The sequence below is a fragment of the Astyanax mexicanus genome, chromosome 13 (genome assembly GCF_023375975.1).
Source record: "Astyanax mexicanus isolate ESR-SI-001 chromosome 13, AstMex3_surface, whole genome shotgun sequence".
Taxonomy (NCBI): domain Eukaryota; kingdom Metazoa; phylum Chordata; class Actinopteri; order Characiformes; family Acestrorhamphidae; genus Astyanax; species Astyanax mexicanus.
Genome location: NC_064420.1, coordinates 38,545,447 through 38,558,726, shown reverse-complemented (window position 1 = coordinate 38,558,726; position 13,280 = coordinate 38,545,447). Strand labels below are relative to the sequence as shown.

The 13,280-nt window shown below is 35.7% G+C and overlaps 1 protein-coding gene across 1 annotated transcript; it reads right to left on the bottom strand.

Annotated features, from left to right (window-relative positions):
• Positions 1 to 587: 587 nt before the first annotated feature.
• LOC111194037 (E3 ubiquitin-protein ligase TRIM39-like) lies at positions 588 to 9,212 on the bottom strand. Its single transcript, XM_049486356.1, has 5 exons — positions 8,730 to 9,212; positions 7,837 to 7,932; positions 7,521 to 7,754; positions 6,779 to 6,938; positions 588 to 1,618 (listed from the first exon to the last, which is right to left on the bottom strand). Exons 1-5 carry the CDS (start codon positions 9,159 to 9,161, stop codon positions 1,065 to 1,067), a joined length of 1,476 nt encoding a protein of 491 aa, XP_049342313.1. The 5' UTR covers positions 9,162 to 9,212; the 3' UTR covers positions 588 to 1,064.
• Between the last annotated feature and the right edge of the window lie 4,068 nt (positions 9,213 to 13,280).

Genomic DNA, 13,280 nt, shown 5'->3' with positions numbered 1-13,280 from the left:
CCTTTCACCCTGTTTTTCAATAGTCAGAACCCCACAGGATCATCACAGAGCAGCCATTATTTGGGTGATGGGTCATTTATTCTCTGCATTGCAGTGACACTGGCATTGTTGTGGTGTATTATTTGTTAGTATATGCTATGCTGGTACACGTGGATCAAACACAGCAATGCTGCTGTGTGTCCACTAACTGTCCATTCTAAAACAAAACACTCCAACCTAGCTGTTTGTAGATGTAAAGCCTGAGACAGATGCTCAGCTGTTGCTGCACAGTTTGTGTTGGTCATCCATATATTCCTTCATCAGTGGGCACAGGATGCTGATCATTTTAGGTAGTAGGTATGTAGGTAATTTTCAGTCCAGCAGTGACACTGAGGTGTTTAAAACACCAGCAGCACTGCCGTATCTGATTCACCGCTCTGATTCACTACGTCAGTGTCACTGCAGTGCTAAGAATAAGAATGGTGTGTGTGGTTCATTCATTTTTTCATTTTCAAAGAGCTTCTTGAAGTACATACACCCACTTTGATTTTTTGTCTTTAAATAGTTTATTTAGGTTTATAAAAAAAGTTTATGTGGTGGTGCACATTCAAAAAAGGGGGTTGCACAATGAAAAGGTTAAGAACCCCTGATCTAAGAAAAAAGGCAAGGCAAGTTTATTTATATAGCACTTTTCATACTCAATGGTCATTTAATGTGCTTTACAAATGAGAAAATACTAAGAAAGATACTTAAACATGGAAGAGAATAGAAAAGACAAATTACAAAATGTTTCACAACAAAGCTAAATGTTGAATTGGCCTCCTTCACATTGCATCATACACCACTTTCTATATTATGCTCTTAAAGTTTTATTAGCAGCTTTCTATTTCTTTGATTTCATAACAGTATCAATGTATCACTGTGTATATTTGACTGACTTCTTTTTTATAATGTAAGCAAACATTAAAATCATACACCTGGTTCAGGTTAAGCTTCAAAAAAGCATTAAAGAAATCCTCCAGTATTAGTGTATAATTAACATATTTACATTAATTAATTCTCCCCCGCCACCAATAAGTTAATTCTCATGAGTTTTCCAACCTGGGGATTCTTATTGAGGAGTGCAGCTGAAGGTCGAGGCCCAGACCGAAAGCTGGATAAAAATACCTTCCCTTTTCTAAGGGAAAACTGTAGAGGAGGGTCATTTTATCTGAAACGGCATAAAATTCCAGTCTTCCTGCTGTGTGATCTAAACAGAGTCCTATTCTGGGTGTGACCACCTTGGCAGGAATGACGATTTGACTGTTGTTGTGCCACACATAGTGAGTGGTATTAGAACACTGTAAACACCAGGAGTTAGGGTTGCGTCCTAAACCGCATTGCAGTCCCGCACCATTCCTAGGAAAGTCTTCCCGGACCACCCCGATGAACGCACCCATGCCTGACCACTCAACCTCCCAGTAAAAGCGCCCTCCTCTGAGGTCTTCTTTGCACAGCACCTGTGCCCATCTGTCAAACCTCTGCGCAGAAACGTTCTTCTTTTTAATTTTGATGGCAGAAACAGTCATTTTTGTGTTGTCGTCAGAGATGCTCAGGTTTGGATGTGCAGTGTTGGGATCCAGCGTCAGCGGACAGGCAACTACAGAAAAAAGAAAATTACACTTAATTATTTTGATTAAGATGCAGTGCGTCATAATCAAAGTATTGTGCCTTTTGTTGTCTTATTTCTGTTGTAAGACTTTAGACTACACAGAAATATATATATTTTTTCCCCCCAATTTTTGTCTGTTAGTATGGGCACGATCATTACCAGCCACTGCACTGTCCCCTGTCCACCTGCCACAAGTACACTGGCCAGTGTTTAAGCTCACTCAAAAGACAACACCTCACAAATTATACAGGTGTGGACATTTCCAGGCTCGCCCATCAGATACATACTAATATTTGTATGGTTTTTGGCATGTCAGTATACTGTAGGCTACTCTGCGAATACTTACTTTTCAGGAAATCTTGTCTCAGCTTGGGGCGCCCTAATGATGGAAAAGAATAGAAAAGTTTACAATAATTTATAATCAAGCTTTTTAAAATCTTTTTTTTTTTACTAATTTTTTACACTAGTTTTAATTTTTTAGACTAGTTTTCATTACTCAGCTAGAAATCCTGTTTTGTGTTGTGGTCTCTGGTGTCACAGAAAGACAAAGCAAACATCCGTCACTGAATTTACCTCACACAGTCTCAGTTATTAACCACGTAGCCTGTCACTCACCTCGTCCACAGTGTCTGCCCCTTTGTAAAAAGCTAAACATCTAGCTAGCTAGCTCGTCATTGAACAATTTGTCTATAATAGGTTTAAAAATAAAGCAACCTTAAAAAAATTAAAATAAAATAAAACAAAAAAAAAATTTATTAAGCCAATCCTCAGACAGACCAAGCTGACCATCATTTTTTACTGCAGCCAATCACCTTAACAGATCTGTCAAAAGAAGGCGGAAACTGCGTTGCTACCGGTTAAACGTAGCACGATTTAAACTTCTGTACAGCGGTGAACCTAATTGTGTATGAGTATTTTCCAAAATACTATATTAACAGTTTAAACACATTTATGTGCTACTGTAGTCCTGTCTATATGCCGCTCTTATACATAAGTAACTGAATGAAAACATTAGAAAAGCCCTGACTTTTTAAATCAAATATTAAAATACTCGTTTTTCTGGAATGGCACTTTCGTGATTTTTTTTCCTTTATTGCAGCAAGTGCATTAAATTGTGTATACATATATATATATATATATATATATATATATATATATATATATATATATATATATATATATATATATACACACACACATACGTATACATACATATATATATATATATATATGTATATATGTATACACGATTTAATGCAGTTGCTGCAAAGGTGATTGGCTTCAGTAAAAAATGATGGACAGCTTGGTCTGTCTGAGGATTGGCTTAGTAAAAAGTGATTGACAACGAAAGGATTGGCTGCAGTCGAAAATTATTGACACATGCTCCGCCCTTTAGCCACGCCCACTGGGGCTCTGGCCTGCAGCATTACATAGATGACTTTCCTTACTGAGGAGTTGGCAACACTAGAAGAGCCATTTGGCTTCTCCATTCCCCCGGAGTCTGGCCTTGAGCAAAGTTCAAGGGTTAAATTTATCTAGCAATTAAGCCCAAAAATGAAGAGCAAAATTGTATTGCTAATAAATAAATGTAACATGAGTTGTAAGAGTAATTGTGTTTAAGTTAGTAATTATTTCTAAATGCAAACATAAAAGAATCATTTAGTCTAGTCTCAGTGCATAAATATAATTTTGGTGGCAATTTTGCTGAAATTACTAGTGTTGCCTAAATTAGCAAACTGAGGGAGGGAACTGGGAAAAGTTCACCCAAAGAGCGTTAAAAAGAAGCAACTGTAATCCAGGTAAGATGTATTTTTAAAGTATATTCATTAAGAATTGTACATTTCTAAAAGAAACAACACAAAGTCATATTCAAGAAATTGTTAGCTTAGGTAACTAGTTAAATGTCTGAGCTAACACTTAGCTAACTAGCTTAGGTTACTGTTAGTGCTAGCTTAGCTAACTAGCTGCTGGCAAGAGAAAAGCACAGAAGAGATACACACACACACACACATACATTTTTAATAGACTCTTTAAACTCCTTGCAATATTGGCCTTCCCTGATAAAGTCATATAGCTAACGTTACTGTATGTTAAAGCCTGTGTCTTCTGACAAGTTAGCTCTAAAATGAAAAATTAAATGGCTTTAAACTCTTGTCTTTTTTTATATTCAGCCCTGTTGCAAAAAGGCAAGCAAAACAATAATTGCCAGTTGTTTGCCAGATTTGTTACAGATGTTGTCACTGGTCTGGGTCAGAAAAGGACCAGAGTAAATTTGCTATCAGGGAAATATTCATGAAGTTAATTAATACCCTGATTTCAGATTTAGATTTTTGAATGGCCTATGCCTTTAATGCAACAGGTAAAGGTGTATAGTGTATGGTAGCAACCAATAAATAGCATTGTGATTTTGCTGTATACTATATTGTTTATGATCCCTAACTATATGTTATTGTGTGGTATTCCATTCACAAGTATACAGTTTCATTTGATTCCCTTCATTATTTTAGATTATTTGTCAATATCAATGAGTGTAATGCACTAATTAAATTAAACAGTTAAATAAAAACAAATTATATTAGTGATTTTCTTTCTGTCACTGACAAGCATGTGATTTTATAAGATGTTGGTGTTGTATTAAGGAATTAAACTCACATTCATTGTGTGGTATGATCTCTGAATAATCGGTGTAAAATCGTTGCCCTGCAAAAAAAAAAAAAAAAAAATTGAAAATTATTTCAATTTAATAAAAAAAATATACAGTAAGCAAGATACTGTAATTATTAAGACTTCAGTTTATAGAAGTGCCTGCACTGTATTTTCATGCAAGGTCATGCAAGAGCATCTTCATAGGATTCAAGTCAGGACTTTGACTAGACTACTCCAAAGTCTTCACTTTGTTTATCTTTAGCCTGCCGTTCTTTGCATGTTGTTGTGGGGTCTTTTGTGATCTCTTGGATAAGTCGTTACTGTGCTCTTGGGGTAATTTTGGTGGGCTGGCCACTCCTGGGAAGGTTTATCACTATTCCAAGTTTTTGCTATTTGTGGATAATGGTTTTTACTGTGGTTCTCTGGCGTCCAGAAACTTTATAAATGTCTTTATAACCTTTTCCAGACTGAAAAATATCAATTACTTTATTTCGCATTTGTTTCTGAATTTCTTGATTTGAATTTGGATATTGGCATGATGTCTAGCTTTTGAGCTGCTTTGCTTTGTCAGGCAGGTCTTATTTAAGTGATTTCTTGATTTAGGACAGGTGTGGCAGTAATTAGCCCTGGGTGTTGTTAGAGAAATTAAACTCAGGTGTGATAAACCACATTTATGTTTTAACTGGGCGGCAAGCACTTTTTCACACAGAGCCATGCAGGTCTGGATTTTTTTCTGCCCTAATAATAAAAACCTTAATTTGAAAACGGCATTGTGGGTTTACTTGTGTTGTCTTTGTCTAATATTTAAATTTGTTTGATGACCTGAAACATTCAACAGTGACAAACATGCAAAAAAATAAGGGGGCAAACAATTATATACATATAATTGTTCCATAAAATTTCATTTGTTTCCTTTTTTTTCTTTTTTGGTACTTTAGATTGTTTGTCAATGACAATGAGTGTAATGCACTAAGTGAATCAAATAATTAAATAAAAATGTATTATATTAGTGATTTTCTTTCTGTTAATTACAAGCGGGTGAATTTATAAGATATTGTGTTGTCGTATATAATATCAATTTAAACTCACTTTCAGTGTGTGGTCTGAGCCCTGAAACATCTGTGTTAGATCGTTGCACTGCAAAAAAACAAACGAAAATTATTTCAGTTTTATTTTAAAAAATTAATGTATTTTTTTATTGTAGCAAATAAAAGAGCAGAGATTTACATCGTGTAGTTGGATGAATTGTCTTCTGCATTTCTTGTGAAGAATTTACAACCTGCACATTTCTCACTGCAAATAAAGTCAAGTCAAAATGCTTTTATTGCCATTAAACAAGTGCACACATACACATTGGAGTGAAATAATAAATACAGCAGACATTAGACAATTAACAGATGGGTGTAAATGTGTGTGTGGTGGGTAATGCTGTGACATGGGTATATACATTGTCAGCTTATATACAGGAACACGGCAGTTACTAAGGTAGAGGATACAATACTTTAGGAAAATAAAGTTTATATAATAGTGTAGCACTTTATTTTATGGTAAGTAAGCCTGGATATGTTTTTTTTTTTTATTAATTAGATGTAATACCTCAGTTTTTGAAAATATTTTTTACAGAAAACTAAAAACTGGTAAGTTAATTTAATAGCTTTACACAATAATTTTACTTTACATTTTATGGTAAGGTGAAAAAATGATTTGTATAGCCTTGTCATTGAAGTAAAATACATATTGAAAATACGAATAGAAAATTATATATAGCACACAGCCAACACAGTTAGCAACTCAGTATAAATAGATTGTGCCAATAGAAGTGATTATTATCAACAGACTGAATGTATATGTGTCCACAAATGGTCACCTTACTCAAAATAGTTGAGGAATGCATGAAATATCCAATTTTACGTAAAACAGACTTAATTTGAGTTCGAGCAGATTGTGGGTTTACAGTGTAGGTTACTGTGTAGATTAGGCATTAACGTCTGAGTATGTACTGTACATACCTCATATTTTTTTTTGTGCAGTGCACTGTATTGTTAAGTACTACAGATTTACCACTCTTTCAAAAGAAGAGTACTGCTGTAAATACCTGGTAGTTTTTCTGGTAGTTTATATTGCTAATATTTACTAAGTATGTACCATAAAATCACTAGTATTCCTCAATATTTACCTATTAAGTACCAGGTATTTATCGTATAGTAAAATAAAGTGCCACCATTATAGAAGAAAATATGTTAGAAAAAATGTTCTGAAGACGGTAAAGCCTACCTAACTGGTCTAACATGCATAAAGGTTTGTGCTTTGCTGGTTTTGCAGCATGCTTCCTGTAACTCAGTGATCCCCCATGCACTGCACATTTAGTGCTTTCCATTCCCTAAAAGTGAGTTAAAGCACTAAAATATGAAGGGTACTAAAAATGTGCCAGGACCAGGATTGAGAAACACAGCTTTAACTTAACACAAAGACTTATTATGTATGTGTGAAGTAGGTTGTTACCTTTATCCTGGATGATATCTACTGCCAATTCACACTCATCTTTAAGTGCTAATTTGAGATGTTCCAGAGCTTTCTTCACAAATTCGAATGAGATATTGTCATTGACGTGGTTGAGGACTGTATCTCTCTCTTCCTGTCGACATATTATTGACTCAGATTTCTATGACATAGAGAATAGAAGAAGAGTGATTAAATTTTACAGGTGTACCATGATATGAGAAATTTAAGATCAAAGATTAAACAAATGTTTTCAATTACATGTATGCCTCTTGTAGAGTTCATAAAGCCAAGAATTATACACTGAACCTTTTTATGCATAAGTGATGCCTTGCCTTGTTAAATAATGATTCACTGTGATAGAACATCTCGTATAAGTAATTCATTTAAAACGAGTCTATTAACAATATATCATGTTCCACAATTTGAAGTGAAAGAAACTCTTCTTTCTCAGTAGAACACCATACAGACAAATGTACTGAGACACCTTGTACACCCATTCATTCATTTGTTTATTCTGAAATCAGCAAAGTCACTGTCGCTGTTTTCTGTTTTGACAATGGTTTCTGTAATGGGCTGGGTGTATGTGAATACTGGGTGTGTATATATAAGTATATTTAGCAAGGTCTATTTAACAGTTAGAGGCATCCCACTGCTGAGCATACTTACAAATAGTTCTTGAATTATATGTTGCGAAAATAAAGATAATTATAGCTATATTAAATTACTGATTTTTCTACATTACCTTGATGTAGTGAATGTCCTCTTTTATTTGGGAAAGTGACTCTAGATCAGTGATGGTTTCTTGCAGTGACTGTATGGCACTTCTCTGCTGTCTCTCCTCAGACTGTGCTTGACTCAGTAATTCCTTCTTTTTCTCTTTAATAGTTTTGTTCAGGTCTTCCATCATCCTCTCCAGGCTTGATATCATCTCAATGAACTGTATTTGATTGGCTTCCAATGCAGACTGGGAAGAGCTCTGTCCAATTGTTTTAGGACAATTCAGTTTTTTTCCTGTTATTTTTTTTATTTCTAGGATTTTAAAGTAAAGAATACCTTACCTTGATATTCTCAAAGTTCTGGGATATCTTTTGCAGGATTAACTCTCGCTCATGTATTTCTCTTCTTGCCTTCCTACGAATTTTCTCAACCTTTTTCTAAAAACACGTGAAATGCAGTCAGTGGACAGGACTAAATGTAAAAATGGTAATAAATGATCTTAATATTGCTTGCCATTTAGCAGTGTGTGCTAAAAGCTCCACATTGCAGCTGTTGGTCCTCATCACTGCCTTATTTGTTCATAATTCAGAGACCTAGATCTGAGACTGCCCTAATTGCTATTGGTTCTAAGTACATCCCCACACCCTCAGATGCCATTTGCAACTGTTGGGGCTTTGAGCATGGCCCTTAACACAGTACTGTCCACTGTGTGAAAGTCAATTTATGTCTGTGTCCAACACAAAAGGCAACTGTGGTTGTCTTTGTTACAGTTTTTAGAGTTTCCCACCCTTTGTTATTCGTTACACACATATCAACTAGCTTCTAATGGTCCTATTCACCACTTAACTAGATCTGAGCCTCCTGATTTTGATTGGTCTTTGTTACTGCGTCATTATTTTGGGAAACCATTTCCCATTGGTCCCATTGGTCCTATTCATTGTTTTATTAATTCTGAGACCCCCTGCCTGCTTTTAGTTTGGGACACTACCTACTTAGTTCTGAGACCCCTCAAACAACTTCTCTTGGTCCCATGTCTATGATTAGTCCGATTCACTGCTTCATTAGTTCTAAGACACCCCCCCATTGATATTGTTTCTAGACATCACTTCATTAGTCCTGAAATTTCCTGAGTGCTATTGGTTCTAAACACCACCAGTTATATGATTGTTAAAAACAATTTAAAGCTAAACGTTATAAACATTAGGGCAGGATTATTGATTAAAAACCACCTTACCTCTCTCTCTTTCCTCTCCTTATCAGCAGGTGTGATGTCGTGGCTCCTGTGTTCAGTACACTCTTCACAGACGCACTTCTTGTCCTCGATGCAGTAAAGCTGGAGTATTTTCTTGTGACGGGGGCACAGAGGTACCTGCGGATCCTCTTTGGCCTTCGTTTGGCCAAGCTTCCCTTTAAGTTCTGCAACAACTGAGGTTTGAGCAGAGTTGTCCGTGCTCCCACATTGCACCTTGCTCCGGACCGACTTCATAGTTTTGTTGATAGTCAACTCTGGGTTTGTTTCAAATGTCATTGAGCATTTTGGGCAGCTAAAATTTTCCTCGTAAATCATCTCCTCCTTCTCTCTGGTAATACAGTCCAGGCAGAAGTTGTGGCCACATGGTAGAGGTGTGGGCTGTTTGAGAAAAACTTCACAAATACAGCATTTCATTCTCCTGCTCTTCTGTGTGCCGGTATCCACTGATTCTGTGACTGAGCTGAGAGCGACTTAGTTGTTTTAGTTTCTCTTCTTTAAGGAAGCAAAATATATATAGATGTGTTCTTCTGTCCTGGATCAGGGCCAGGTATTTCAGCTGTTAACATACAACAGACTGAGTAATGACTCTGGTATTTTGGATATTCACAGTACCTTTAATGAAGTCAGCAGGTAGTGTCTGTTTGGGGACTTCCAATGTAATAGAGAGTTTTTTTTTATTGCATTAATCATGAGTCAGTCATTTAATAAAACCAGCAAACTCCAAAAAACGTATCGTTTTATATATGTTCTATTTTAAGAAATGTGCTCTGAGGCTGCTGTTGGTCAAATCAGTCTCTAGTTTGTTAGTTTTTTTTACCCTTGATGTGATTTGTTTGGGCAGGTGTGAATGCAGTAATTACAGAAGGATGCAGATCAAAACAACCCGAAGAAGATACTTTAATTAAGCTGTTCTTATGTGGTCAATTTTGTGGTGTATTCTGGAGGTTTATTTTAACCTGGTGTACTTTCCAGATACACAGGTAACAAAGAACATGAAAATAATGTTTAGCAACAATTTGAAAAGATTCCAAAAAGACTATGTAAAAAGTTACATTCCCGAAACTAAAAATTAGAACACTAAAGGGAGTGATGTTGCAACAATGTTACCATGTTGTTTGAAAAACCTCAAATTAAACTTGACAGATTGATCGTGATAAAATAATGTTAATTGTCTCTAATTGTCAATCTCTTGGGAGTTTGGGAGAGACCAAAATACTCGAAACCTTCTTGAAAGGTCATATTATTATTTCAACAACACACTGTAAAAAATAAAACCGTAAAAAAACAGTCAAATTACTGGCAGCAGCGGCTGCCAAACAAAAACCCTAAAAGTAAAGTAAAATACTTTCATTCATATGAAGTGCAAAACCAGTAGATTCACATGCATTTTCGTTAAAGGTTTCACATACATACACCAGTATTTTACAGTTTTTCAGAGCATATTTACAATTAATTTTCTTCAATAAAGTGATTTTGATCAACGTTCTGCAGGGAAAAAACTGTTATTTAATTTTTTTTTACAGTGCACGTTTTAAATCAGAACAGTTTGGCTCCATATATTTTAAAAAAAGTAAACTCATAAACAAATGTTAGGGTCTCCCATTTATATTTCACCTAGTGATTTGTCTCCTGATTAATAATGTTTCTGGCTTCGATTTTTTTCCCTATGAGAAAACCACTTAAGGAAAAATTATCCTCCAAATTTACCAACTAGTTATGTGTTAAACCAGAGCAAACCAACTACAGGTGATAAAACCATTTCTCCATTTGTAAAAAAAATTTTTAGGAAGTATGTAAGATGACCCGTCCTATCTGCATCTACATCCTTCTTTCTAAGGGCCTCAGAGAGCTTTCTGGATCTGGCAGTAGTGATCCACTCACTTTAAATCCACTCACTGAGCCTTATTTATTAAGCTTCTCAGAGTAAAACTGCTCCAATCAGGGTTGAATCAACTGTTGAATTAAATTTAAATTTAGTAAACTTTAACTTACCATTCTTACTCAGAGAATTTAATAAATGTGGGCAAAGTTGTGTAAATAAGACAGGCTCCTCCAAAATCACATTTAACCATGCTTAAATCATCTGCCACTGATTTAAATGTTAGGCTTCTGAATTAGTGGGGTTTCCTAAAGTTTTCTTTAAAAGAAAAGTTTGGTTTGCAGAAGTTTTATCTGTCTAGTTAAATTACCACTATACCCTATATTACATTTTTAAGGACTGACTCTACTAATATAAAAAAATGCCAATCTAACATTAATATCTAAATATCCATTATTAAAAGCTTTAGGCTTAAGGATAAGTAAAATGTGAATATTTGTGGTTAATCACAGCACATTGTTGCGAATAATTAGATCTTTTTTTGTTGTTTTAATCGATTGACACCACTAGTTTAAATATGTTTAAAATGAATCTAGATCTCATAATAAACTCTTCTGTTTTAGCAGTGCAGGGGTTCACCTCCTCCCTCTCACACTTTTTTGTACCATTCTAAACAGCCACCCCCTGCTCTGCACTGCTGCAGTAACATCGCAGGAGACTGGAGAGTGTGAAATATTAACACAGTAGAGTAAGATGGAGATGGAGGGAGTGTGGTGGTCGCCTGAATGACGTTAAGTAAAAAGGCAATATTTTAAGAGCAGTCCAGAGGCACTGAGTGTGGAATGAAGATTGAGTGAAATGAAATGAGAACACCAGAGACATTGGAAGGAGATGAATGAAGTCTGAGGTGTGTGCAGAATAAAAAATAGCCCAAAATCTCCACTGCACAGTATCTGCTCTCCCACTCAAAGTTAGGGAGTAGTTTCTTTAAGAACACAGAGATTGTAGTAAAGTCAGTCAGCATCCATAAACCATTAAACTACCTCCACCATGTATCACTGTGTGTATGATGTTCTAATCGTTATTCCAGATAATAATTTACAAAACATCCTGAAGCTTAAAGCTACTAAAGGCTCATTTAGGGAAACTAAAGGTGGTTTATATATATGAATATGCAATCCATGGATACTATTTTAACCAGACTTTTTCTAATGTTATAAATGAAAAAGACCTGCATTTGCTTACACGTTTGTCTAGATTCTTTTGTGATTTCCTGAACGAGGTATCTCTACACTGTTATAGGAATTTTGGTGCGTAAAAACTGAAATTGAAAGTTTAGAATAGTGACGAAGTATTCCCAGAAGAGGCCAGCCCACCAAAATTCCTTTAATTACTTCCTGCGAGACCAAAATCTTGGTCTAAAAAAAATGTGTTAAAGGAATTTTGGCTGGCCTCTTCTGGGAAGACCACTATTCTTAACTTTCAATTTCAGTTTTTACGTTTTTTCTAATTGGCCTTATTGACTCTTATGGTAATCCACTAAAGTGTCACTCTAATTTTATCCAGATTTATTTTGTTCATAGCATAGTAGGCTTAATGTTGAGACTGCTTAGTCTGAACTGCTGAAAATGAATACTCATATTTTAAAATGCTTCCTGTGTGGGTTTTTTTTTTGCTATACCATAGAGCCCATACTTTCAAATCAGGACTTTAAATACAGTTTCCACATAGTTACAACACTATGTAGCCTTTTATCTTAAAATAACAGCCTCATTCACCTCTAAAATTGAGAATAGTGCCACTGATACTCCTGGCTTGGAACACTACTAATTGTAATATTTAACAACATGAAGAGCAGGACAACACTCATTTGAACTGTGGAACACTGCATATACTGAGATATAATTATAAAAAAATCCAGTAACATTACTGAAACAAGCCAGTCTACATGCTTTTTTAATTTTCATTAATGCTTCTGTATCTCTCAGCTTGTCCAGAAAAGCAGGGCTTTTAGTGGGGAAGTGTGAATTCCAGTTCCTGATTGTAGGGGGGGGGGGGGGGGGGGGGAGGCTAAGAGTAAGAAATGCCAATTTTCTGCAATGTTCCTTAAGGGAACCATGAATGTAATTGCCTGGCCACATAGTCTCACACCTACGTTGGAGCTGGAAAATGGATTTCAAGTCCAGATTTGTTTATTTGTTTTATTTAATTTCATTTAGTGACGAAATTTAGTGAATTTGGAGATTCTGAATTCTAATTCCCACCCCACCTGATCAATAATTCTCTAACTCATCCCAAACACATTGAATGGACCTCAATGATTACAGCATTGCTCCACATCTCAATGCTGCAATGATTTATATTCCCTTTATGTATCTGACATTAGGCATGGTGGAGACATGATTTGTAAGCATGAGGGAGATGCTATTAATATGTGGGAAAATCCTGCGAGTTCCTGGAGAAGTGGGGTGTCTGCACGGTGCCAAGAGTTCATGTTCATCTACTTCAGATAGTTCCATCTCTTTTCAGGGACAAAACAAGCTGTGTGTGTGCGCATTTGCACATTTGTGTCAGCAATGGATGCAATTTAAAGTCATTGAAAAATTGCATTCATTAGAAGGGGTGTCCACACACATTTGGACATATACAGTGTCCAATACAGTGAGACCCTACATCCTGTCTAGTCCAGTTACATGCTGTGCTTACTGTGTGTG